This window comes from Crocodylus siamensis, chromosome 9 (genome assembly GCF_052110815.1).
Source record: "Crocodylus siamensis isolate JL-2025a chromosome 9, ASM5211081v1, whole genome shotgun sequence".
In the NCBI taxonomy this organism is placed as follows: domain Eukaryota; kingdom Metazoa; phylum Chordata; order Crocodylia; family Crocodylidae; genus Crocodylus; species Crocodylus siamensis.
In genome coordinates this window covers 14,756,395-14,780,187 of record NC_143403.1, presented here as the reverse complement: position 1 = coordinate 14,780,187, position 23,793 = coordinate 14,756,395, and the positions used below count along the sequence as shown (strand labels likewise).

General features: G+C 43.7%; 1 protein-coding gene across 2 annotated transcripts in view; it reads right to left on the bottom strand.

Moving 5' to 3' along the window:
- The window catches only part of BEAN1 (brain expressed associated with NEDD4 1), a 119,308-nt gene that overhangs the window by 78,503 nt on the left and 17,012 nt on the right, over nt 1–23,793 (bottom strand). For both annotated transcript variants that reach the window (XM_090063068.1, XM_090063069.1), the window contains one exon: nt 20,695–20,829. In XM_090063068.1, coding sequence (XP_089919194.1) covers nt 20,695–20,829 — 135 coding nt within the window. The remainder of the gene's footprint in view (nt 1–20,694; nt 20,830–23,793) is intronic.

Below are 23,793 nucleotides of genomic sequence, written 5' to 3'. Positions count from 1 at the left end.
TGCTTCACCACCCTCCCAGTGAGAGAGTTTTTACTAATATCCAACCTAAACTGCCCTTGCTGCAACTTGAGCCCATTACTTCTTGTTCTGTCATCTGCCACCACTGAGAACGGTCCAGCTCCATCCCCTTTGGAACCCCGCTTCAGGGAGTTAAAGGTTGCTATCAAATCCCCTCTACAAGTCTTCTCTTCTCCAGACTAAATAAACACAGTTCCCTCAGCCTCTCATCATTACTCATGTGTCCCAACCCCCAAACCATTTTCATTGCCCTCCACTGGACTCTTTTCAACTTGTCCACCTCTTTTTTATAGCGGGGGGAGGGGGGGCCCAAAACTGGACACAGCACTCCAGATGTGGCTTCACCAGTGCTGAATAAAATGGATTAGTTACTTCCCTTGATCTGCTAGCAATGCTCCTACCAATGCAGTCCAGGATGCCATTAGCTTTCTTAGCAACAAGGGCACACTGTTGACTTGTATCCAGTTTATTGTCCACTGTAACCCTCAGGTCCTTTTCTGCAGAGCTGCTGCTTAACCAGTCAGTCCCCAGCCTGTACCAGTGCATGGGATTCTTCCATCCTAAGTGCAGGACTTTGCACTTGTCATGTGTTGAACCTCATGAGATTTCTTTGGGTCCAATCCTCCAGGATCACTCTGAATTCTAGCCCTATCCTCCAGTGTATCTATTACATGCTCCAGCTTGATGTCATCTGCAGACTTGCTGAGGGTGCACCTCCATCTTCCAGTTCATTAACGAAGATGTTGAATAAAACCAGCCTGAGAACTGATCCCTGAGGCACTCCACTTGATACTGGCTGCCAGCTAGACCCTGAGCCATTTATTACTACCTGTTGATCCAGACAATGCAGCCAGCTTTCAATCTGTCTTACAGTCCATTCATCCAACCCATACTTCCTCAGCTTACTTGCAAGAATGCTGTGGGGGGTGGTGTCAGGTGCCTTGCTGAAGTCAAATTTCCTTCTGTCTGCTGCTTTCCCCACACCCACAGAACCAGTCCTCTCATCGTAGAAAGCAGTCAGGTTGGTCAGGCATGACTTGCCCTTGGTGAATCACTGCTGGCTGTTCCTAATTAGTAGCACAAGATGAACTTCTGAAATCGTATGGTACAATTCTTCCAAACTGTCATTAAATGGACAATTTGAGGATCAGCAGACCTCTATTGGTCTATGAAATCATAAACATTATCTGCCAAAATTCCCAAAAAATTGAGAGGCAGATCTGAATTTTGTACTCTGAAATGTTCTCTTTATTAGGCAACCTCATATCCCCAAATGTAAAGCAATACTGTTCAGTCCCTTCACAACAATGGCCCTTCATATACTAATGCTTATCTCTTGTACAGAACTTTTCATCCCCCAAAGAACTGCAAGTTCTGCTATGGTTTTGGTGGCAGAGCTATGTCTACACCAGAAACCTAGACTGTGCTGGTGCCTTAGTTAAAGTGGTGGCAGCCCTATAGTATAGATTAAGTATTTATTCCAAACAGTCTCTGGCAATTTGTGCAGAGCAATCTAGTGGATTATCCATGAAGACCCAAGCCTTTAAGTCTGCATCTGTAGAACTGGAAACAGAATCTGGCCTGTCACTAACATGCACTTTTTCCTGAGTTCATGGCAGCTCACAGACCAGTATTAATAGTCTTCTTCTTGAATTCAGTGCTGAAATAGCAATGAGGGATTGGAAATAGAGTAGGATAATTAAAACCTGGTATATTTATACTTTTTTCTTTAGGGGGTGGCAAGACAATATTGGAAAAACACATGCATTCAAAGTGCTACAGGTCACCACTGTCTTACTAAGTGTATTTTCAAGGACTTTATGGTTAACCCTTAAGCAAAGATTATACAACTGATTTCCTTTTATAGCAAGGAACATATTAGTTTATTTTCTCAACTGGAACAAATGTATGCGTTGCTTTTTCTGAGCAGTTTCTTTTAAGTACATGAAGCACAAACACTTTTGTTAAGTCTTAGAAGAGGTCCTTCTGATGCAAGAGAAAATTGGCATCAACTCCAATAATTTTAATAAGTGAGAAATGTAAGAATCCAGTTGTTGTTGTAGGGAATTGGGTTGATTGATATAGGAAGGTGTAACAGGTTAGGTGCCTGAGGACTGCTGTGATACATCCGTGCTAGGCTCTCTCTCTGCTCTCTCTCAAAGTCTCACCTTGTTGTCCTGCCTGCCATGCCTTGATAGAAACTTAATGAAAGGGAGGCTGCCCACAGAGACTGACACCTATGGTGCCCTTTCTTCTCCAGTGGCTGACTCTCTTAACCTTGCTTGCCTTAAGGGCGTTAAGCTGCCCCCATAGTCACGCTCATGCCTTGCAGATGTCACACATCCAGTGGGACGCTTGCTCCCAAAGCAACTAGGCCAGCTCAGGTCTCTACTCCCTTGTCGGGGCTTTAGTCTTCTCAGCTCCTGCCCCTATACTCTAGCTGGTCCCTTAGCCAAGGTCCATTGTTCTGAACCTGGCTTCAGCCCTCATTTCACCCCCCAGGACCTTCATCTCTGCCCTACTCAAGGCTCAGGCTCCATGGTCCCATTTGCCTCTCATAGGCTCTCAAGTCTCTGTCCTCCTTGGGCCTCATGGCCCCAAGCTCTGCCCCTCTCTGGGCTGCCCTTCTCAGGCAGCCCTGCCCTTCTCAGGCTCTGGGCCCCTTGAGCCCCCAGTTCTTCCCCCCTTTAGAGCAGTACTGGGCTCCTTGGCTCCTGTCTGCACCCTTAGCCTGGCAGGGCTCAAGGCAATCGTGTGCCCCACAGGCACCAATGGGACCTCCAAGCCATCCCTTTTCTAGTCCCATCCAAACCACCAGTTGAACCCAAACATAAACTTAAGCTTTCTGGCAGTAACACAAACACCCAGCCCATCGGCTGCCTATTTCACTTCTTCTGAGCCATGAATCGGGTCCCTCTGGTTGCATTTCCAAAGCTCCCTGCCAGGCAGTCATCTCACAGCAAGGCTTCCTCACCCTGCTGCTTCCCAGGTCTAACTTCCTGCTCTGGCTTATATACTACTAAAGCTCTGCCCCTTCCTGGTCATGTGCCTCCGCCTGTGTCTATGCCACAAAAACCCTGCCCTTAAAGTGGCCACACCACCATTCAGTAACAGTGCAAGGGTTTCCTGTTACAGAAGGACAGAGAAATATATTCATACTAGAAATGTACTTTTAAATAACTGGTAGTGTAAGAGTGGTGTGGTTGCCATGATGGTCCAGAAATGGTTTAACTCTACTACACAATCCCTATTTTGTCTTGATGTCTTTAAATTAAGCACTTCTCTCCTGTACAATAGTGGGCAGGGCTTCAGCCTCTCCAGCCTGTGGTTGAACATATTGGGACCAGCCATGCTATGAATGTGCGCACACACACACACAACCCCTCATGCCTGCACCTAACTACTGTCACCCTGCAATATACAGCATCAAGAAACCACAGTATTTGCATTCAGTACCCAGACCTGTATTGTATTACTGTTGTTAATTATTTCTATTAACATAGTGCCTAGGATCCATTCTTAGAACAATGGGGTCCTGAGCCTTGCAAGCTCACCAACACAAAACAAAAAAGATGCATGCTAAGAATCTGTGGTTTGACTTTCTTCCCTAACCTGAGATTAATTACGGACCTCCTGCCATAAAAAGTCTTGCTAAGGATAGGCTTTGGTACTTAGTGGCTGCATCTAATACAGTAAATACAAGTACTATCTTGCAGTAGCATTCTTTAGTATGCAGCAATGCACATGTAGATGCTGATGTGGCTGGCTGGGGCACGAGGATGCTTCAGCGCAGGACTGCTTGCTGGCTGGCCTTGCACTGGAGCATCCTCATGCCCCGGTCAGCCCCTCTGCAGCATGCTGAGCTGGGTCAGAGTAGCCTCAGGGTGGCAGGCTGACCTCTGGGGCCCACTGCAAGCCAGGGCTGCTCCAACCTGGCTCAACATGCTGCTTTACAAGGCGCGCGTGAAGATGCGGCACCCAGGAGCAACAAACTCTGGCACGATATACGCTGGAGTTTATTCATTAGCATTAATTTCATGTGACAACATCCTAAACAATTGCATCCTCCAGGCTTGAAACTATGTGCTGGGTGTGCGACTGCAGTCTCACCTAGCTTGCATTCATGTAGTCCTTTGCTGGATAGGACACACTGATTTAACCAAGATGAACTCGCTTAGGGCCTCAGTGTTTCCTCAGCTGAGAAAGCATGCGTCTCTTCAATGGTGATCCACTGGAACACCCTTACATGCTAACACTTTCCCTACACACTTTGTTTTGCGGAACTGTGTGGGCTGCCATAGTTTCCCTGGGTGACCTGTGTGTCATTCTTGCAACGAACCCATTGAAATCTTGGCTCATCCTGCCTCCAAAGGGTTATATAGAAATTAAAGAAAGATTGGGGATATAGCATTTACTTACACATCCTATATAAATGCTTGCAGCTGGTACTTAATACTGTAAAAGAGTTGAGGGACCATTCTAAATAGTGTGGTCAAAGACTCTTAGCTGGATCACAACAGTGTAATTCCACCAGTTTCCAAAGGTGTCACACCACAGTAAAAGTGGTAAGAGTAGAGAATTTGGCCCCATGTCTGTTTTTCTCTCTCTTCCCCTCTGCTGTTGCTGCATCTACAGAGAAAAACTGTTAGCCATGTCTTCTCCCTTCTTCAGTCTCCTTTCCAGCTTCTAAAACAGCACTGCAGAGATAGGAGCAAGATGTCCTACTACTCAGATGCTAGGCAGTTGTGATTTAAAATGCCTTTATCCATGTTTTTCATGGTAGGCATCAGCTAGTAAAACATCAAAAGTGAAACTGATCCAATAAACTGAAATAAACTAAAAACTCAATCAGTACAAGTGAAAAGTGAAAAGCTTTCTGAACTTCAGCCCCTGAATCTTAGAGACTCTGCCCATTCTATAGTCAAGAATATAGAAAGTCCCATTAGCTTTAGAAAGTCTCATTTAAGTAAAGAAGTTGGTCATAATTCTGCAAGGTGCTGCTGAGCAACCACCTGTGCCATTAATGTAAGTGTAAATGCAATCCTCATCCTCTGGCAGGGCCGTCTTTGGCTTCACTGCTCTCAGGTTGGTGAATTTGTGAGTGGTCTCATTATCATGTCAGTCTTTTCTTCCTCCCAGACTTGGGTAGGATCTTCCCAAAGCAAGAAGTTAGAATTTGTACAAAGACTCGGAGTATAATATGGCCCTGCTGTCTTAGTCAAAAATATCTGTTGCTTTTCTGCGCTAGCTGCTTGTGACAGGGAAGTCAGATGCCAAAGGAGCTGGTTTGGGCATTCATCTTTTTTTTTTCCTATCTAACTCCTCCCCAGCTTTCTTTCCGTTGGTCTAAATAATCATGCCCAAATCCCTGTGCCTGGGGACTAGAAACCGGTTACCAAGGGCCACTGATTGCTGGCAGCATGAAGAGTATAATCTCCAGCAATCTATCAAGTTAACAGCAAACTGAATAAAGAGTAAAATAGGAGTCTTAAGTGAATGAGAATCTCAAGTGAACTAGCTTGCAAGTACTATCTTGCAGGTAGCTATGCAGATGATAACTAGTAGCTCATTTAGGTTTGTTTTAGTTCTCTTTCCCTAGGTTTAGCAGGAGCAAAAGAAATAAAAATCTTTTTCCCTTTTGGATTAGAGCACCTCATCTCTACTTGCAATATCAATGGTAATCCAACCCCTGCCCCTTCGTTACTATGTGAACAGTTTGGGCACTGACTGGATCAGATGACACTGAAACACAAGTGTTAACTAAAGTTGGAGGCAGCTGTAGCTGAGGTGCTCGGTGCACACCAGACTCTAGGCCTTTGAAGAGAGACTTCCCACTTCCTGTAAATAACACTGCTTTGGCAAATGAAGCCTTTGCTCATTAGCATGTACAGTATGGTATTTTGTCTTGCTTATCTCAGGATAATCAGGAAGCTAACCCACAGCGTATCCTTCCTGGGAGCATGGAGGAATGTAGGCAGTGATTGTAAACCCCATCTGACTTGAGAGCTGGTTATTTCTTCAGTTTTTAATAGCAGATTTTAGCTTCTCATTAAGGGGAAGGAGGGGGAACTCCTTTTCCCATGATGAAAGAATGGTCTCTCTGACATGCAGGTGTCCAACGTGCTTCTAAGTGGCTTTGAGCAGCTGGCTCCAAGCAGACCCTTGAGAGTAGGGTCTGGATTTCCAAAGAAGCCTAAGGAAGCTGGGTGACATCTGATAAGAGAGCCCAGGTTAAATGCAATGGCTAGCCCACCTGCCCCAGCTCCCGGCACTTGGGGGGCGGGAAAGCCCTGGCTCAGCAGGTGCTGCCAGGTGGCGGGCGATCCCCACTACTCCCCACCACACGATGCTGTGTGGGGGGCTTTGCATGAGCCCCCTGACTCCCCCCTTGCTCCCACAGGTGTCCCACCTGCCCCAGCTCCAGCCCTTTAAGGAAAAAAAAAAAAGAAAAACCTCCAGACTCACTGCTCCTGCCAGTGTGTGGGGGTGACCCCCGCTGCCCTGTGGCATATGGAGGGCTCTGCATGAGCCCTCAAAGCCCCAAGGCTGCTGCAGGAGCAGTGAGTCCCTGGGCTTTTCTTGGTTTTTTTTTTTTTCTTAAAGGGCCAGAGCTCTCCCGGGGAGGACACCCATAAGGGTGGGCTGGGGGAGTGAGGTGGGGGGGTTGATGGGCTTATGTAGAGCCCCCCATGAATTTTGAGGCAGTGGGGGGCAGTGGAGATCGTCCCCCTGCCCAGCAGCACCTGGTGAGCACTGGGGCTTTTCTTTAAAGTACTGAGCTGGGGTGGGCGAGGCAGCCATGGGGGGGCTGGGGGAGTGGGTGGACATTGGGGGGCGCTGGCAGGGGTCCCCCCCCATGGTCTCCTCTCCCCTCTCCCAGCTGCCCCTTCTCTGTCCCTAGTACTTACCAGCCTGGAGTGGCTGCAGCTCCCTGCTGCAGCCACCAGGGATTGCCTGAATCATTAAAGATTCGGAGAGCTTTGAATCAGTTTGGACCTTTGAATTGGTCCCCTGCTTCGATTTGCATTTGGAGATTTGGCCTATGAATTGGGCCGAATCTCCTCTGAATTGAACCGGCACCCAAAGCTTCGCACAGCCCTAGAAGGGAGGTAGGGAGAAAGGAATTATGGAGCGCCGAACCATAGGAAGTGCTGAGACACCCCCACTAGAGGAAAATACAACGCGAGCATGCTAAGCTTGCATCAGAATTTGGCCTAGGAATACTAGGGTCAAAATGATCATTTGGTCTATCCAATGCAACCATTTAGGCCCCCTCTACATGTTACAGGTATTGCACAATTAACTGGTTAATTGCACAATTACCTGGAGACCAGCCACACACTCAAAGGACCTATCCCGCAATAAAAAGCTCCAACCAGCTATAAAGTTAGACTTTGAAAATGTATAATAACTTTAAACTGGCTTCTAGTGAGGTTTAATTTACATGTGTAGCAGGGTCTCTCCTGCAGCTGGGATCCCATCAGCAGATAGGGCTCCTAGCCAGTGGGAAATCTTCAAGCCCTGGGAATCATGGGTTCTGCGATCCACAAGGCTTGGGGATTTGTGAAACCCCAGGGTCCAGATAGGGCTCTGGGTCCGAGCTGCACATTGGACATATGTGGGATCCTGAGCCTCATCAGGCACAAGACTCTTACTCCTCAGCAAAGGGGGGTCTGCCTGTGGGTGCCTGCTTCTTGTAGATGCTGGAGGATCCTAGGATTGGGCTCCTCCCTACACTGGCAGTTAGGCACAGTTGGATCTAATGCATGATCCCACAATCGTGTCTCTTGTCATACACACATTGCATGGCAGGAGGCACGATTGTATGGATTGTGAATTAGATCTAATTATGCCTTTACTTTCAGGTGTAGAGACAGCCTTAGTATGGGCCATCCATATTTTTGTTTTCAAGATTACACAGTATGTATCCTGTTAATCTGTTCTAGGACACAGTTAACAACAGTACCTCTCACTCGACTTGCTGTCTTATTTGTCTTCCCAAGTGCTCTTAGAATAATTAGAAAATTCTCTGAATGTATTTTTTAAACTCCTTCCTCAATATCACCCTATTTTCCCTTGTCCTGCTCATTCTGAGTTCTTCACTGAGTGCATATCTGCAGTATTACTATTTCTAAATTGAAATGGGTACTTTGGGTACTACCACATCCTGGTGATGGTTAGTAGCAGTAGTCCAGACACCACTATATCTGGTGTTATAAAAACTAGAACAAAAGGCTCTCATTTTTCCTTTTAGTCATTAAATGACTGAATGCAGAATATTAGCTTAGGCGTTAATGACACAGTGGACAGGAGGTGATTTGAAAGTCATTTCCCATCCACTCTATCATTAGTCTACTTCAGTGATTGATGTGCTGCCAGTGTTTTAACAAGGGTCTCTCACAGCAATTTCCCTTTAGCCTGTGATAAATACTAGTGTCCCTGGGCTGTGTGTGCATATACAGAGAGGAAAACTAATAGGTGGGGGAATGTATTAATTTGTTTTCCCATTTAAAGAAAAAATGTTGTCTCCAGGCCATAATCAGTGAAGGAAGCAAAAACACTGGGCACTTCTATGAAGTTCACTAGCTGACAGTCTTTATCCTTTGTTCCTGGAAGCTGTCTTGAGCATACTGACAGCCAAATACACGGCAAGACTCAAACTGAAATGGTGCAATCATCTGGAGAAAGGCTCTGTCGAGGGGCCTTGTATTCATGCTGGGGTGTTTTGTCATTCCAAAGAATCTGATTTATTCTAAAAGCAAACATTATGAGTTACTCTAATGCATGTTAGGGACCATGAAGCACTGGTGAGAAGTCATCTTTGGCAAGGAGGATTTAGGAGTATCCATAGTGGGGTGAAGAATACCCTTGGATAAACAGGGAAGGCACTGGTTCTCCCTTTTTGACCACCAGCTATTCGTGGGGCTGTCCTGGGAGGCTGTTCTACAATATTCTATGGTCTGTGTGAATGAATGTGCTGTGCTGATCAATGAAAGTTGCAGGTGCTCAGCCCCCCTGGAAATCTATTTAAGCCTGTATTTATATGAAAACCCAGTAATCTAAATGGCCAATGACAGGCTTCTCTCTAACTAGAAACAATTAAGCTGCTGTATTCCTGCTCCAGCATGCATTGGAAGTGGTGGAGGGTGAACCTTACTGCTTTCCACAACTGATAGACTGTTTGTTTGCTTTTTAGGCCTCTGGCAGACATGCAATTAAAGCCACCTCCACGGGTTCAGCTGATTTGGGCTCCCAGCCACAGGGGTGCATAGTGCCTCCTTGCAGCTGGGAGCTCAGATCAGCTGATCAAAGCTCCTAGCCATGGAGGCGCAGTGGATCCCTTGACTCCAGCTGTGCCCAAAGGCTAGGAGCCCCAGTCTGCCACTGCTTCCAGCTGAGGGGGTTTATCAGAGTCAAGAGCTTTTAACCCCTTTGGATGGGAATGGCAGCTGATCATAGGTTTGGGGGCCAGGCTTGGAACCCTTGACTCCAACGGGCCCTGGGGCTGGGAGCAGCAAGCTACTAATCAGCACGTGGCCTACGGAGTGCATGGGAGTCAACAGCTGGGAGCCCCAATTAGCCTGGCCATGCATTCAATTAATGGTCTGATGGAAATTAGCCATAAAGTTATTATTCATATTTTATGTAATAACTTCCTGGCTTAATCCTTGCTTTATCCTGTTGTTAATTGCATTAATATATGGCTGGGCAAATACTTTAGACATGATTCATTGGTTAACCAGGTTTTAAGTGTAACACATACCAGGGGCCTTACTTGAAGCCCTTTACCTGACTGAAGCGTAAGTTTGAAAATGAAGTCACTGAGTCAGATGCCACTGAGTGTGGGGTGCGTTTCCTGTGACAGCAGAGAGATCCTAGATATAACCAGCATCTGTCCAGTAGAGCCCACATTATTGTTGCAGTGCCAGTCGATTAGTGGGCATTCTTGCCCGAGAAAGTAAAGTGCAACAATAAATGAAAAGGCAGAGCAGAATCCCACAGTCAAGTAGCTATTGGGATAAATGGATTTTGGCAACAATTCTTAGTACTATGAATAGTATAGTATAGTAATATAATGCACATCTGCAAAATACCCAACAGTATCACCTGCTGCTTAGTAATGCAATTAATTGATCCTATTATAAAAGTGCGCCACTAATTACATGGAAAATAGTTTTCTTGCAAGCAGCACTCAGAGGATTCAGTTGACATCTGCTGCCTTGTTTCAGCCATGTACAACATGCTTAATTCTTCATTCCTGCCTTTGGAAATGGAGATTGCAACATGAATAGCACTTACAGGAAAGAAAAATAAAAAATCTATGACCATAGTGATCTTTTTGGTAGTCTACAGGCAGCAGCATGGACCCACTGACGATACTTCCTTCAACGCGCACTTCCTTCTTCCTGGTCCTGTTTTCCGTACTTGTATAGCTCTGATTCCTACAGGCCTTACAATCTTGAACACATTTTTCTTCTGAGTACCTCTGAAAGGGAGGGAAATTCTAAAATCCCCTTCGTAAAATGGACATGGCAAGGCACAGGAAGGCTGAGTGAGCTTACCCAGGATCACACAGGGAAACTTGTACCGAAGCAGGGACTGGGAGGACTTGAACCAATGTTTGCATGTTCTGTACGCAAGGCTAAAGCAGGATTTGGGATTCAGCACTTAAAGGAGAAAGTCTGCTGTATGCAAAAAGCCAGTATAAGGGCTGGGCAGCACTGACATGCTGTTTTCACCCTAGCAGGACTTGTTGTCGAGTGCTGCATCAGCCTCTTGGCTGCCTTTCTGAACAGGGGAAGATTTTACTCTGCAAAGCACAAAACCTACTATGATGAAAACACTGAACCACAAAGGAATTATTATATTCAAATAAGGGAAAGGAATGACATGCCAGCCACATCACTGTTCTCCTTTCCATGTGTGTGGATGGATGCTTGTTTCAACAGAACTCTATAAAGCTGCAGTATCACTGTTTGCTTCTTTTTTTATGCTGAAACTCCATCATTTGTGACATCTCTTAGATCCACTGAAGCTGGTAAAGGCTGAAATTCAACCTGTCCATACAGTAGTTTTACATCATGGTTTATAATGAGAATTATAAACCTGCATCCCAATGGAAACTCATTTTCAAAACCATCTGCTTAGTATCCAGAGATTTTCAGTTAAAGACGACCATATTGCATGGCAGAGATTTGGACCATAGCCTTTCTTTGTTTGGGGATTAGAAAAAATTGACAACAGCTGTTCTTTCCTCCTTTTATTCTATCCAGTGAGTCCATCAAAATTATGGAACAGGTAAGTAATGGGCTTCACTGCAGAGCAATAATGCACGTTCTTAAATACAGGCTCACGATGGAATTGCTGACTGCAGGCATCTTAATAGCATCCTCGGAAAGGCAGATAAAGGCAGAGAACCATGCTTTTGGATTCCAGTTTTTTCTAGATTTGAACTTGGATCTCTCAGGATGTAACAATCAATCAAGCTTAATTTAGTTCTCTCACTAGTCTTTCAATTATGCTGCCTCTGGGGATCCTTTTGCCAACAGCTCTGGCTCAGAAAGAGAGATATTAAGGCATTCTTTGTCCTTTTAGGAAAAAGAACCCAGCTGAAGGTCAAAGTCTTCACCATGAAATCACTAGTTCAGGGTTTTTTTTGTTTTTTTGTTTTTGTCTAGCATCTGGCCATGTCCCCAGGAGACGATGGCAATATCAGATTTTTCTAGTGCTCCAGTTTTCACTTTATCTCCCATGCTGTTGTTACAGACCAGCAAGACAATTGGAGATTTACAGTCAAACAGGCAAGGACAGATCATGATCTCAGCTACACCAGTTTAAATTCAAACTAACTGCACTGACTTGAATATCTCCTCTTCAGATTTTCATCACTAGACTTTATGCATTGTTCTTTAACGACTACAGAAGCTTTTGTTAATAATAAAGTTTAAAAGAGAAATGGTGCTGATGCCTGAAAAGTATATGGATTAATCAAAGTGGTTTGCTATCTTTTGTAGGAAAAGCAATCTCTGTTAACCAGAATTTTTTTCTTTTTTCAAAGGCTTTTGTCTCTATTCTTTTAAATTCATAAATGAAAATGATGATAATCCAAAGTCTTCTAAGATGTTAAAACATGCAAAAAAAAAGTCTTGTGTGATACATCTAATTACATTTTTAATCAGCATCTTTAAACACCATGACACACTCCTAGTCCAGGAACATACAAAAGGAAGTGTGGTATGGATTAAGCTATTTTAATGGTATTTTAAAGACAGCTGTTACTAGGGCTGAAATGGTAACAAATTAATTAGGGGATTTCTCTTATTTCCTGTTGTCTCCATATCAGTTTTATGAAGGTTTTGCAATTTGTAATTATTTTTCTAAGTAGTTAGATATTTACTTTTGCAACTGAGGATAGCATGACCTGTACTGAGACACTGTGTACACTACAAGTTAAACATATAGCATGGCAATTCTGGCAAGTGTGAAAGTACACAGGTAACTCAGTTGTGGGAGCCCAAACCCTCCATTCAAATGGAAAGGCTCGAAGGTCCAAGTGTTCTCACTGTCCACTGCTTGCAGTCAGTGCTCAGGGATTAGCAGGATCAGAGCCCAAATTTGGTAAAATAATAAAGCAAGTTATTAGTGTGAACATAACTAAGGTCTTTTTTAGCCTGCAGGTCAGACTTTCTTTGGTCCCCAAGGCTGCCTTGCCTATACATGTGCTTGCGAGTGGGGTAGGGAGGCATTTTAATTAGAGCATTTCCTGGAGAGCCGCTCTAATTAAACTGCCTCACCAACATGTGTATTAAGCCCCTGCACGTTTAAGAATGGTTGTGGGATACTTTATCTAAACCTCTTTTGATGAGGTTTAGACAAAGTGCCCCTGTGGCCATTTGAAAATGTGCATAGCTTAATGCATGAGACAGCGAGGAGAGGCTACAGCGTTCTAGAAAGCAGAGCAGAATCAATTAATCAAGTCTGGTCCAGCACATTCGAATTAGAATACCAGCAAGCATGTGTACAGGCAGCCCAATTTTTTGCGCACACAGTCTACATTTGCTCATGGAAATCAGGTTTGTAATTTATGAGCACAAATGCCAATCTAAATGTTGTTTCTGCATGGAAGCTGCAATTGAAAAGGCACCCCTGTACATCTTAGTGAAATGAGGACTGTAACATTCATGGAAGTACCAACTCCAGCTTCCCTAAGCACACAGTCCACTTGTCTCATCCTGTTTTGCTAATTTGCATGATGTTGCTGTTTACAGCTACTGATGTTATTTTCACTACTTTTGGGGGGACTGTATTACTTTCTTCAGGAGTAGTATATTTGATTTGATTGAATCTGTGGCTATGCATTAAAACCTATTTACCATGATAATACTCCAAACTAGAAATGCAACACTAAACCAGGGAGGAGAGAATGCTGCTGCCATTGATTAAAAGCCTTTGTTTGCATTTGACAAACTATTTTAGACCAAAAATACTACAAATAGGGAAAAATAAAACTATACAGAGCATTGTGACAGCAAATTTGCATTATGATTCATACATGGGACAGCCTTATCTCATTTCTGATGCAGCTGCAAACTATGTGGGGTATTTAACTTATTTGTTAAACTTTAGATTTTTGGTATTCTAAAATACCATAAAAGATGCATGGGTTTATACAGAATGAGAGCAGAGACGCCAATAAAGACATTAAACACGGGAAAGGGAAAAAGATCTAAAGTAACCACGTGCTATTGTGTTTGTAAGTAAATTAGATGATGTAGAAAAGTTTTCAGCCTACTTCTTCATCAAAGACAGTTTACTAACCTAGGGTCTTAGTACCACTTGACCCTCACCTGAAGCAGTCAACTTAAGGACACCTGCCTAAACCATCTCTCAGTAACTTGAGAAGTGTTAGCCCTCCCCCCCCCCTTCCCCCCGGCAACCAAAAACCAGACCAGTCAGAACGAAAAAAAACACCCCACCTATTAAACCAACAGGGAGGAAAGAACCTGATGACATGATCTACAGCTTTTTATTCATGAGAATTTCCAGTGAACTACTTTTGTGTCCAGTGTGACTCTGCTACCTCCTAATATTTTAAGCACGGTGCTGGAATTAATTGGTTAGGCAGTTTACTATATAATGAAGGGAGGTTTGTACAGTAAGTGCCTTTGCACCTTACTTCATGCCCTATGGTAAAATAATTGTCTGATAAAGCTACTTCTGATTGTACCATGTGTTGAGAAACAAGGGTGATGAGAGGTATGTAAGAATTCTCATATGCATCCACAGGACCTATTTTATGATCTGTTGGGATACGAATTGATAAGTAGCAAAAATGTCATGATACAAATAAGTCAGCTCTTCTACATGTGCATGTAGAATGAAGATATACAGTATTACATTTACAAGCTGACTGTAGGCAAATTTTTACTCTACAGACTGCTTCTCTTGTCTCTCTCGTGTGCGTACACAGGCAAATTCTCAGATGCAAGTCCTCGTTATAAGTTTTGTGTATATCTGAACACCTAGTTGTCAGGGTTTTATAGCTATTGCTCTTCATCTTCATCATTCCTAAATACTGAGACTGCTTCCCTTATGCTGCAGTGCTGTTCAGGCTGATGCAAGATGGACATAAATTGCAAGCTGGTCCAAGTTCATACTGTTGAGATTTTCTGCTGGTTCTGGTGTTTTAATAGCCCTTGTTATTATTCAGCAACACTCGCACAAGTTCTTTGACTAGCAGAGAGGTGGAGGTGCCTGCTGTGGCACCTGTCTTGTCTGAAACTCTTTTGTGTCCAATGAGACTACTATGAAATGACAGGTACTAGTAGCTAACTGTATGACACCACGCACTCAAGTCCAGCTGTGAACAGCAAATCAGTCTTTCCCTATAAAAATAATGAATTCTTCCTCTAGGCAAGTTTTGATTTGTAGGTGGCTCTGCCATAAACTTCCGTGACTGTAACACATGATCTGTTATTCTGTGTGGTGATTTTTTAGCATTTAACTCCCATAACATTTTCAGAGCAACCGTGTGACTCGCTTAACTCTGTCTTTTGATTAGAACATTTGATTGTGCTTTTTTATTATTATTAACACAAATGGATAGATTTGCAAATAGATATAGAAAAAAACTTTTATATTGAAATTGTATGCTAGGTCTGTCTGTGTTTATTCAGTGCTTGAGATGCATGTAATTGGTTGCTTTGTCTACTGTATGCACGCTATTTGGAAATAATATGACACTTTTGACATATAGGATTTGCAGAAAATGGTTAAAATGACTGGAGACTCGTGTCTACAGTCTGGACTACGAATCACCAGTTCCCTCTCATTGGGATTCTCACTCGGTTGCAATACCGCTCCTATCCCAGGATTAAGAAAAAAGAAACTGGGTCAGGTCTTCATCTCATTGCAACTTGTTTCTCCATAGACACCATTTGCAGATATTGCTTCTCTTTATTTCCTCCTGATAGCTGGGATGGTTGTTGTTGTGGGACTTTACATTTGGTGCAAGGTCAAGCACCCAATTTCCTGCAGACTATGTGCTGATGTATGGGACAGGTACTAGAAGACAGCTGGGCAGTGAATGGCTGGGTCAGGACCCTCGGACAGCCCTGCAGCAATTTACATTGGCACCTCAGCTACAACAGAGCTGGAAACAGTTCTTGTTTCCCACTTTACACTGTGATAAACCCAAGAGCTTTCAAATTGTGGGAGTGGCCTACCTTCCCCTGGGTGGCTTGATGTAAAGCATTGATTTTAATAAAGCTTCAAATCAGCAGGCAGGAAACCCTGATCTAAATAATCAATGTTGTTTTTTACATCTATATTTTGTAGCTATTTATCAAAAGAACGTTGATTCTCTCTGGCTGGTAGTCATTAAAAGATGATAATTTTTAGGTCAATATAGTCTTTGCACTAACTTTGCTACTGCTGTTTGCTACATAGGAGGATATACTATATATGTATACACATTTTTAAATTTAACATATGCTTATTCAGATGCTTAATTTTTTAAAACTTTTATACTATGGTAGAAAATGAGTGATGTATTTCTTGTTTATTAGATGACAATTTTTTAACTTGTGGCATTCAGCTGTATTTGGATGGATCCTGGAATTCGATTAAAATGTACAAAAACAGCGTTTTAAAATGGGTTATTTAATGAATCCATCTTAAATACGTTGGCTACATTAAGAAGCCATAAGTTCATGGAAAAATTAAATCCAACTGATTTAATAAACAGAGGAAATATTATCTTTAGTTAGTAAGCTAAATTGATTTTCCTGGTCATCATATCCTTCGGGTTTTTAAAACTAGGAGATCTGCTCCTGTCAGATACATTTTTGTTGATAGATTGGAGAAGTGAAAATGAGTCTTTCTGCTTTTTCAGCTTTGCATTAGCTCCCCAAATTTAAATGAACTGGCTGTTGAATCGAACTAGTTAAATAAAGTCAAATGAAAAAAACACTCCCTGGGCTTGCAGAAGTAGCTATGCTGGTAAAAAGGTTGATTTGTCCCTTTAGAAAAGTCTTCCAGAGGCTTTGCCAGTGACTTGTTTCAGTTCAGTGGTTTGACTTTCTTTAAATTTTGGCAGAAAACATGTACTGGTTCAATGTTATGTTTTATTTAATTTTAATTATTTGAATGAAATGTAAGTGTAAACCTTAAAATAGCTGCCATAATTTCACACTTAATTTAGAAGACGTTTATTTAAAAAATATTAACATTACATTGAAATTCAATTTTAAATTAAATGAATCCTATTTTTAAAATCCATGTAGCACCTGAGAAGTGGATTGGTAGGTGCTCAGGTCATTCACCGCAGATGTGGGAGATCCAGGCACAAGTCTTGCAAGTCTGAACTAAGCAGAGCAGGACCTCAGCACTGGATGTCCATAGTCCAGGGAGCCGTCCCTTGACCACTAGGCTGTTTGGGGTGGGTCAGTCAGTCCTATAAAGCTTCCCCAGAAAGATGTACTTTTATGAATACTTTTTAAATGGCATTTTTCAATGAAAAATTTCTATTGACAAATTCCTGACCAGCTCTAGCTTTGGCTTAATTAGGCTTGTGGGTGAGAACCATGCAAATCCAGATTTGCAGAATATGGTGGTAATGTCTTTATTAAATGCTCAGCGACAAACACATAGCCTTTCTGTGCTCAGTGGGTCTGTGATAAGGCCTGTGCTGTTTTATGGCCATTCTGTAGGCCTTATTGGATAGACCTGAAAACGTTAAATCAGGAAACTCCTCAAGAGATGGTGTGTGAGATTCAGCTGCATATGCACTGTAGCGGGAAGCTGCTAGATGTAACTAGGGAGGCCTGATATATGCCTGGTAAGAATGAGGGAGTTTACAGTACTTACAAGCCACATGTCTAGTTTCCCAGTTTCAGACAGGATAAGAGCATTATAGATTTCATAGACACTAGGGCTGGAAGGGACCTCGGAAGATCACTGAGTCCAGCCCCTGCCCCAGGAATTGTAATAAACAAGCCAAAATTATGGTGCATTAAGATTAAGGGTATAAAGATAATTTAGGTACCAGATATTGCCTAATTAGAAAAACAGGTTCGGCACATGAATAGTATTCTGATAGGCTAGTAAACACATGACTCACGCATGACCTAAGTAGCTAACTGTGTATTAGCTAATGATTGGACTAACTCCCTATCCATGGGTACACAGATGCAGAACAACGGAAGACTTGGTTCTGTGTGCTCTTACAACTATTCTTTGTCAGCCAGCCTGATCACCTGGCTGACAGCAAATAGAGCTAATTTGGTTGTACTTAACTGGATGCATCTAAATGAGATGCTTTACTGTAGTTTACTGTGCAGAAAGCATGTGCGTCTACACGTGCACATGCTTACTGTGCAGTAAAACTGGCTACGTGTGATTAAATCTGTTACCTGCAAATGCAAGTAGCAAATTTACTTGTGATTACTAACTGTGCACTAGCGGTCATGTAGATGCATGACCCAGAGCAAATATGGTCCCAGCCAGCCGGCACGGGAGATTGCTCCCAACCCCTGGAAGCTGCCTGTTGCTGGAGGAGGGTGGGGGTCTGCCACTGGAGCCCAGGCAGGGACTATGTCTTCCTGCCCTGGTAGCAGGGAGCTCCAAGCCTCCCCACCACTTCTAGATCATGACGAGGGAGCAGGGGCTGGGACATCCTTATCTCCCAGCGCCAGCTCTGTGACAGTGCAGCAGGTGCTGGGACATCTTTATCTCCCAGCCTGAGCTCTGCAGTCACAGGGCTGGCACTGAGAGATCCTTATCTCCAGCACCAGCTCTGTTGTTGCAGGACCGGCACTGGAAAAGCCTTATCTCCCAGTTCTGGTGAGCTGTCACAGGCTGCAAAAGTAGCCCTGCTCCCTGACGGGTTCCTCTTGGGACAGAAAGTTCCTCCCCTATCCCCTGACGTGTGTACTGAAAGTCTCTCCCCTTGCCCCCAGAAATACTGCTTTTTGGGGGAGGGGGGTTGCCACTTGGAACTGGAACCCCCCCCATCATATATTAAAAGTCAAACATCATGTTTTAATTTTATTACATTTTTTTAGTTCTGATTTGTGTACATCTAAGTAGTGTATATAGACCTGATTATGTAATAGCTCAAAAATAAAGTCTTACTCTTGTGTGTGGGGGGTGTGTGAGTATGGAGCAGTGTATGGGCTGTGTTTGGGGGAGGCTGTGTGTGTATGATGGGGTCTGGGGTGTCTGTGGGGGGGTGTAGGTTATGTGTGGGTGCAGGGGGTGTAGGTTATGAGTAGGTTTGTGGGGTGCAAGGGAGACTGGGGGGCTGTGAGGAGCCCCTTATGCCTTCCCCCCCCACAAATGGTGCACAGCCCCTGCCACACACAGTAGCAGGAGGCAGTGGGCCCTCGGGGTGTTCATGGCCTGTGCAGGTGCAGCCGTCTGGCAGAGTCCAGCTCCAGCCACTTCTGGGAGCTTCATGTGGTGGCAAGGGCCAGCCAGCATGTATCACGTGGGCTCCCCACACCTCACGTACAGCTCCCAGGACTCACATGACACAGGAAAAGCTCCACACAATGGAGATGGTGGCCTAGCCCTGCTCCCTACTGCCACATGCAGCTCCCAAGACTTCACTGGGAAGCAGGGAGCAGGGCTCCCCGCCACTTTTGGCAGAGTCCTGGGAGCTGCACATGGCAGCAAGGAAATGGGGAAGGCAGCTCCACTGCGTGAGGCTTCCCTCCAGTGGTGTGAGTCCTGGGAGCTGCTGTGCATGTGAGCTGTGGGGAGTTGCATGCAATGGAACTGGGCCGACCCAGGCTCCACACTCCTGCTGCCCCAATGGGTGCAGGCCCTGGGGTCCCAACAGCCCCAGTGCCATGCTCTATACTCCCACTCTGCTGTAGCTTTCCTCTGCCCACTGCTGCTTCCCTATTTGCTGCGTGGAGTGAGTGGTGCAGCAGGGGCACAAGGAGGGGCTTCTGGAGGCTGGGGAAGCTGAGCACTTCCCCTGGAGGCGGCTGCAGTGGCCCTGCCTGTAAGCTGTGCATGCTGGCCAGGGCCCTCCTGTGCAGGAGGGTGGGCAGCTGTGGGCCACATCCAGCCTGCCCCTGTCCTAACAACCCCTGGCTGCCCAGCATCCATACTGAGGCTCTTTGCTTCTCTGTCTGAACTTCTGTACACGTCAATGTTTCTCTCAGGAAAACAAACCTGGGAGAGTTGTCTTGGATGATATCTGAATGTGTGTATGCAGTCTTTGGGTGACGTGTACATGAGAGTGTTAGCCGGAAAAAATGATGGTCATAGACACTGCTGGCATGTAATGAATAATTGAGCATGCTCAGTTCTATTAGCGATTTGTTGGGTGGGGTGGGGTTCTGACATCCAACTCTCCTTTGGGCAAGATGCTATCAACAAAATACAAATATTTAACTGAAGAGCTCCTGAAGTTTGCAATCAGCAGTTTAGCAAGAACAAAAACCAAGGAGCAGGCACTTTTCAGGCAGTTAAAATTGCTAATAAATGGTTATCATGGACTGTGTTGCACACTTTTATTCTTCATCTATACTTGATATTGTATCTGAATTTATTGACTAGAATCAGCAATGCCATAAAGCATCTGACTAGGACAACATTAGTTTTTAGGCATATTGTTTACAGCTTGCACCATACAGTTCCTTTGAATATGTTGGATGTCCCAGCTTGTACAGTCATTCCCTATTTTTCCTTCTTCAATAGTGTTTTAGCAGATTGAAGATTTATTTATTTATTTGTGTTAACATTTCCAAATGCCAAGTACCTGGCCTACAGCTACTTCTTTATTTATTTCACATAGCTGCTAATACTTAATCATGCTAATACTTAATGAATGGCTACTTAGACATTCCCAGCTTTTGGCTTATACTTCCTTTTATCTTAAACTGGAATTTCACCATCCTTCACAAAACATTAGCTAAATACATTCTTAGCAAAGCTAAGTCTCTTATTTCTACTACTGTTTATATTTGACCACTCTTTCACTTCAGCATAAATGAAATTTAGACAAATAAATATAAATTCAAACATTCATATCTGTACAGCCTCAAACCGAAACAAATCTAATGAGAGGTTAAATACTGGAGAATGATTCAATAGGAACACAGATTTATGCTCCTAAGCCATTTCCCACCCTTGGATTTAGGAGGAAATTGAAAGGTAACTCACTTGAGCATGTTAGTTTGATGGACATGTAATCTCTTCCACAATCTTTCTTGTAGTGACAGCGCAGCCAGTTCAGGAGGCAGAGTCCGTTACCACACTGGAGCTCTTCTTTTTTACAAGGCAGAATGCTCTGTTCATCTGAAAAGAAGAGAAGCAACGGATGGTTTTGGCAGCGCACATTTCCCACCTGAGTAACAATGCTACAGCTCTCTGGAAAGCCAATTTTCCTTTCAACCATCTTTAAAAGTCTTGGGAGAGCAAAAAACTGTTTCCTCTTTGTCAGATATCAAAACGGGGCCTAAGACCCAAACAAATGCTTGGTACATTTTTATTAATCATTTATATAATGTTACAGACAAATGAAGCATGGGTACAAGCTATTAAACAAATCACAAAGGACATAATTTTCCAGAGTCTTTGATTCTTATGTCACTTACGTGCTTTAAAAATAAATCTACTTAGTGTTTGGCCCAGTCAGCTTGTGCACAAAAAGGATAGCAGAAAAGGGAATAGAGTGGCCTAACAGGCAGCATAATCATGAAAGGTTGAGGTAGCTATGGATGGGAACTTCTAGTGATCCTTTTCCAGTTTGCAAAATACCATTAATAGTGTGGAACCAAATCCTACGGCAAGTACTTGCAGAGGAGGAGGTGGCGGCGGCTTGTTTTTGGCTGTGACCTGAATATCAGAACAACTTGAGTTGGGCTGACTATTGGAGAGCAATGCTCATGTTTGGGCTCACAGAGACTTTTGGACCAGCACAAGGGCTTCTGTTGAATGCAATCGCTTGCTCTTTTATATCTGAACAGCCTGAGACTTTCTTCCTACTTGAGGAATGAAGCATGTTCCCGTCACTACTCCATAGCCCTGCCTGCCCATGACTACTCCAGATCCTTGAGGAACAGAAGTTGAATATCAAGCTCCCCCCTCCCCACTCCATTCATTACAGATGAAGGGACATTTTCTCTTGCCCTATAACTGGTGGCTGTGTTAGACCCCACTCCACCAGCAAAGTAAGAAGGAATAGTTCTCTATTCTCTGTCCTTAGGGAGACACTGAGGTTAAGGCTTTATCATTCTGAACCTTGAAACCAAGCCATTTTGAATCCTGAGAAGAATGAATTTAGGGCTCAAATGTTTAGGTCTGTGCTTACTGTACCAGAAAATGGTCATTCATCCCTTCCCAGAGGTTGGGAATTGTAAGAGAGCGCACAACATCAATTCAGCTGACTGGCCACCTCACCCAGTCATTTTATGGGATTTTCACAAACAAGCATGGGAGCAGCTACTGGTTCTCATGTTCGGGAAGCAGCTGGTTTTCATACCAACAGTCAGATTTTGTACCCACATCAGACTATAAAAGCATCCGGCTATTTATCCCTGGTTGTTCTCTTTGGTATATTAGTTGTCAAGTTGTGGAAGAAACCATGCCAGGTAGAGCACAGGTGATATCTCATACCATGCCAGTAGTGAACAAGTTGAAAAGAGCGGTCTTTTAGCTTTGAAATCTGTCCAGATTCTTGATTCAGTACTTGTGAAGTACAATCACAGAAATGGGGAATGGTTTGGAAAGTATTCAGGAAAATAAATACGCACGGGTTGTCAATAACTTCTTTACAAAAACAATCTGGCCCTTCTGAAATTTCTGAAAGATGCTCATTTAGACCCATAAGCATAAAAAACCAGGGGTCAATGTTATATTCTTCCCAGGTCCTAAAGCTGCACTTAAGACACTTTATCAAACCAGCCTTAACCTTCCAAATTAATGAAAATAAAAATCAGACCTCAAACTGAAAATACCAGCTCTTAGAAGCAAGAGAGCAGGAGACCAATGTGGAAATCAGCATCCAGCTGAAAAGAGGCATTCTGATTAATTCAGGTTTTTGTTTGCTCTCCAATATTTTTAACTCGGAGCCTTTGTGTCAGCTCTCATAGCGGGAAAACCATGCAGTTAGGAGTAATTGTTCATGATTTCCAATTCTCCACACAGCTGCTCCAGTGGAAAATGTCAGAACCCCCAAATGCATTTATAAATATCACCAGCATTGACAGCACACTGTTACTATATGTCTTAGACCATACACTTGTAACTTGGCAGCTCTGCAATCTAAAGGGTAATAATCAGATAATTTAGTTTTGTTCTTTTTGCATGTTTTGGATAATGTTCCCTGAATAGCTAGGGCACTTGTGGCAGCTACTTAAAACATGAACTTGAGGGATAAGAACACGCCCTGTAAGAGAACAGAATTCCCAGCAATCTAAAGATTTACTTATTTTAACAGCAGTTAAAATATTTAATAGGGAAGCAATGTTATTAACATTAATATGAAGGGCCAGCTTTGCCCCTTGAGGAAGTGGGATCAATTTCACTGACTTCTTATCAGTCTAAATTTGGAGAAGCAGACTCCTGCAAGACATCTGAGCAGGTGCAGGGAAAATGATAGCAATGAAATTACTCTTGAAAAATATATTGGAGGAAGTAGCCAAGCATTCCCCACTGCTTAAGTCCATTTATTTCAGCCTCTAGTTTTAACATGTCTGTGGACTTTTTCCAGTCCGCTCCGTTCCACCCCACCTTCTCTCTCTCGTCCCTAGCAGTTCTCCTCTGTCATGCTGCATGATCTTACTGCTATTCTCTGCAGTTTCTGCCACCCAGAACTGCTAGCTTTTCTCTTCCTTGTCTTTGCTTTATTTCAGATGTCACCTAAAACACTCATCTCTTTCTTCACTCATAAATCACTTTAAATTTCTTTCTTCTTTTAGCAGCTGTTACGATGTGAAGGCCACTTGTTGGTGTGCTGTGTTGCATTATCAGCATAGGAGAACTCTGTGAGCTATATGTAACAGTGGAGAATTGTGCTTTGGAACGGAAAGCAGTAGAAGCTGATCAAATCTGGAAGACAGCAGGCAGGCAAACCTGACTCCCTGTCTCTTGCCCAAACTGGGCAGTCCCAGTTTTCTGGATGAGGCAGGGGGCTTTGCTGGTTCCTGCCCATTTCCCCTTGCTGCCAAGATGAGCAGTGGAATGGTGATTTAAAAGATAGCTGGGACAGGGGCTCTATGATCTCCCCAACCTGGCTCCTGCCAGCTCCTTTTTGCCACT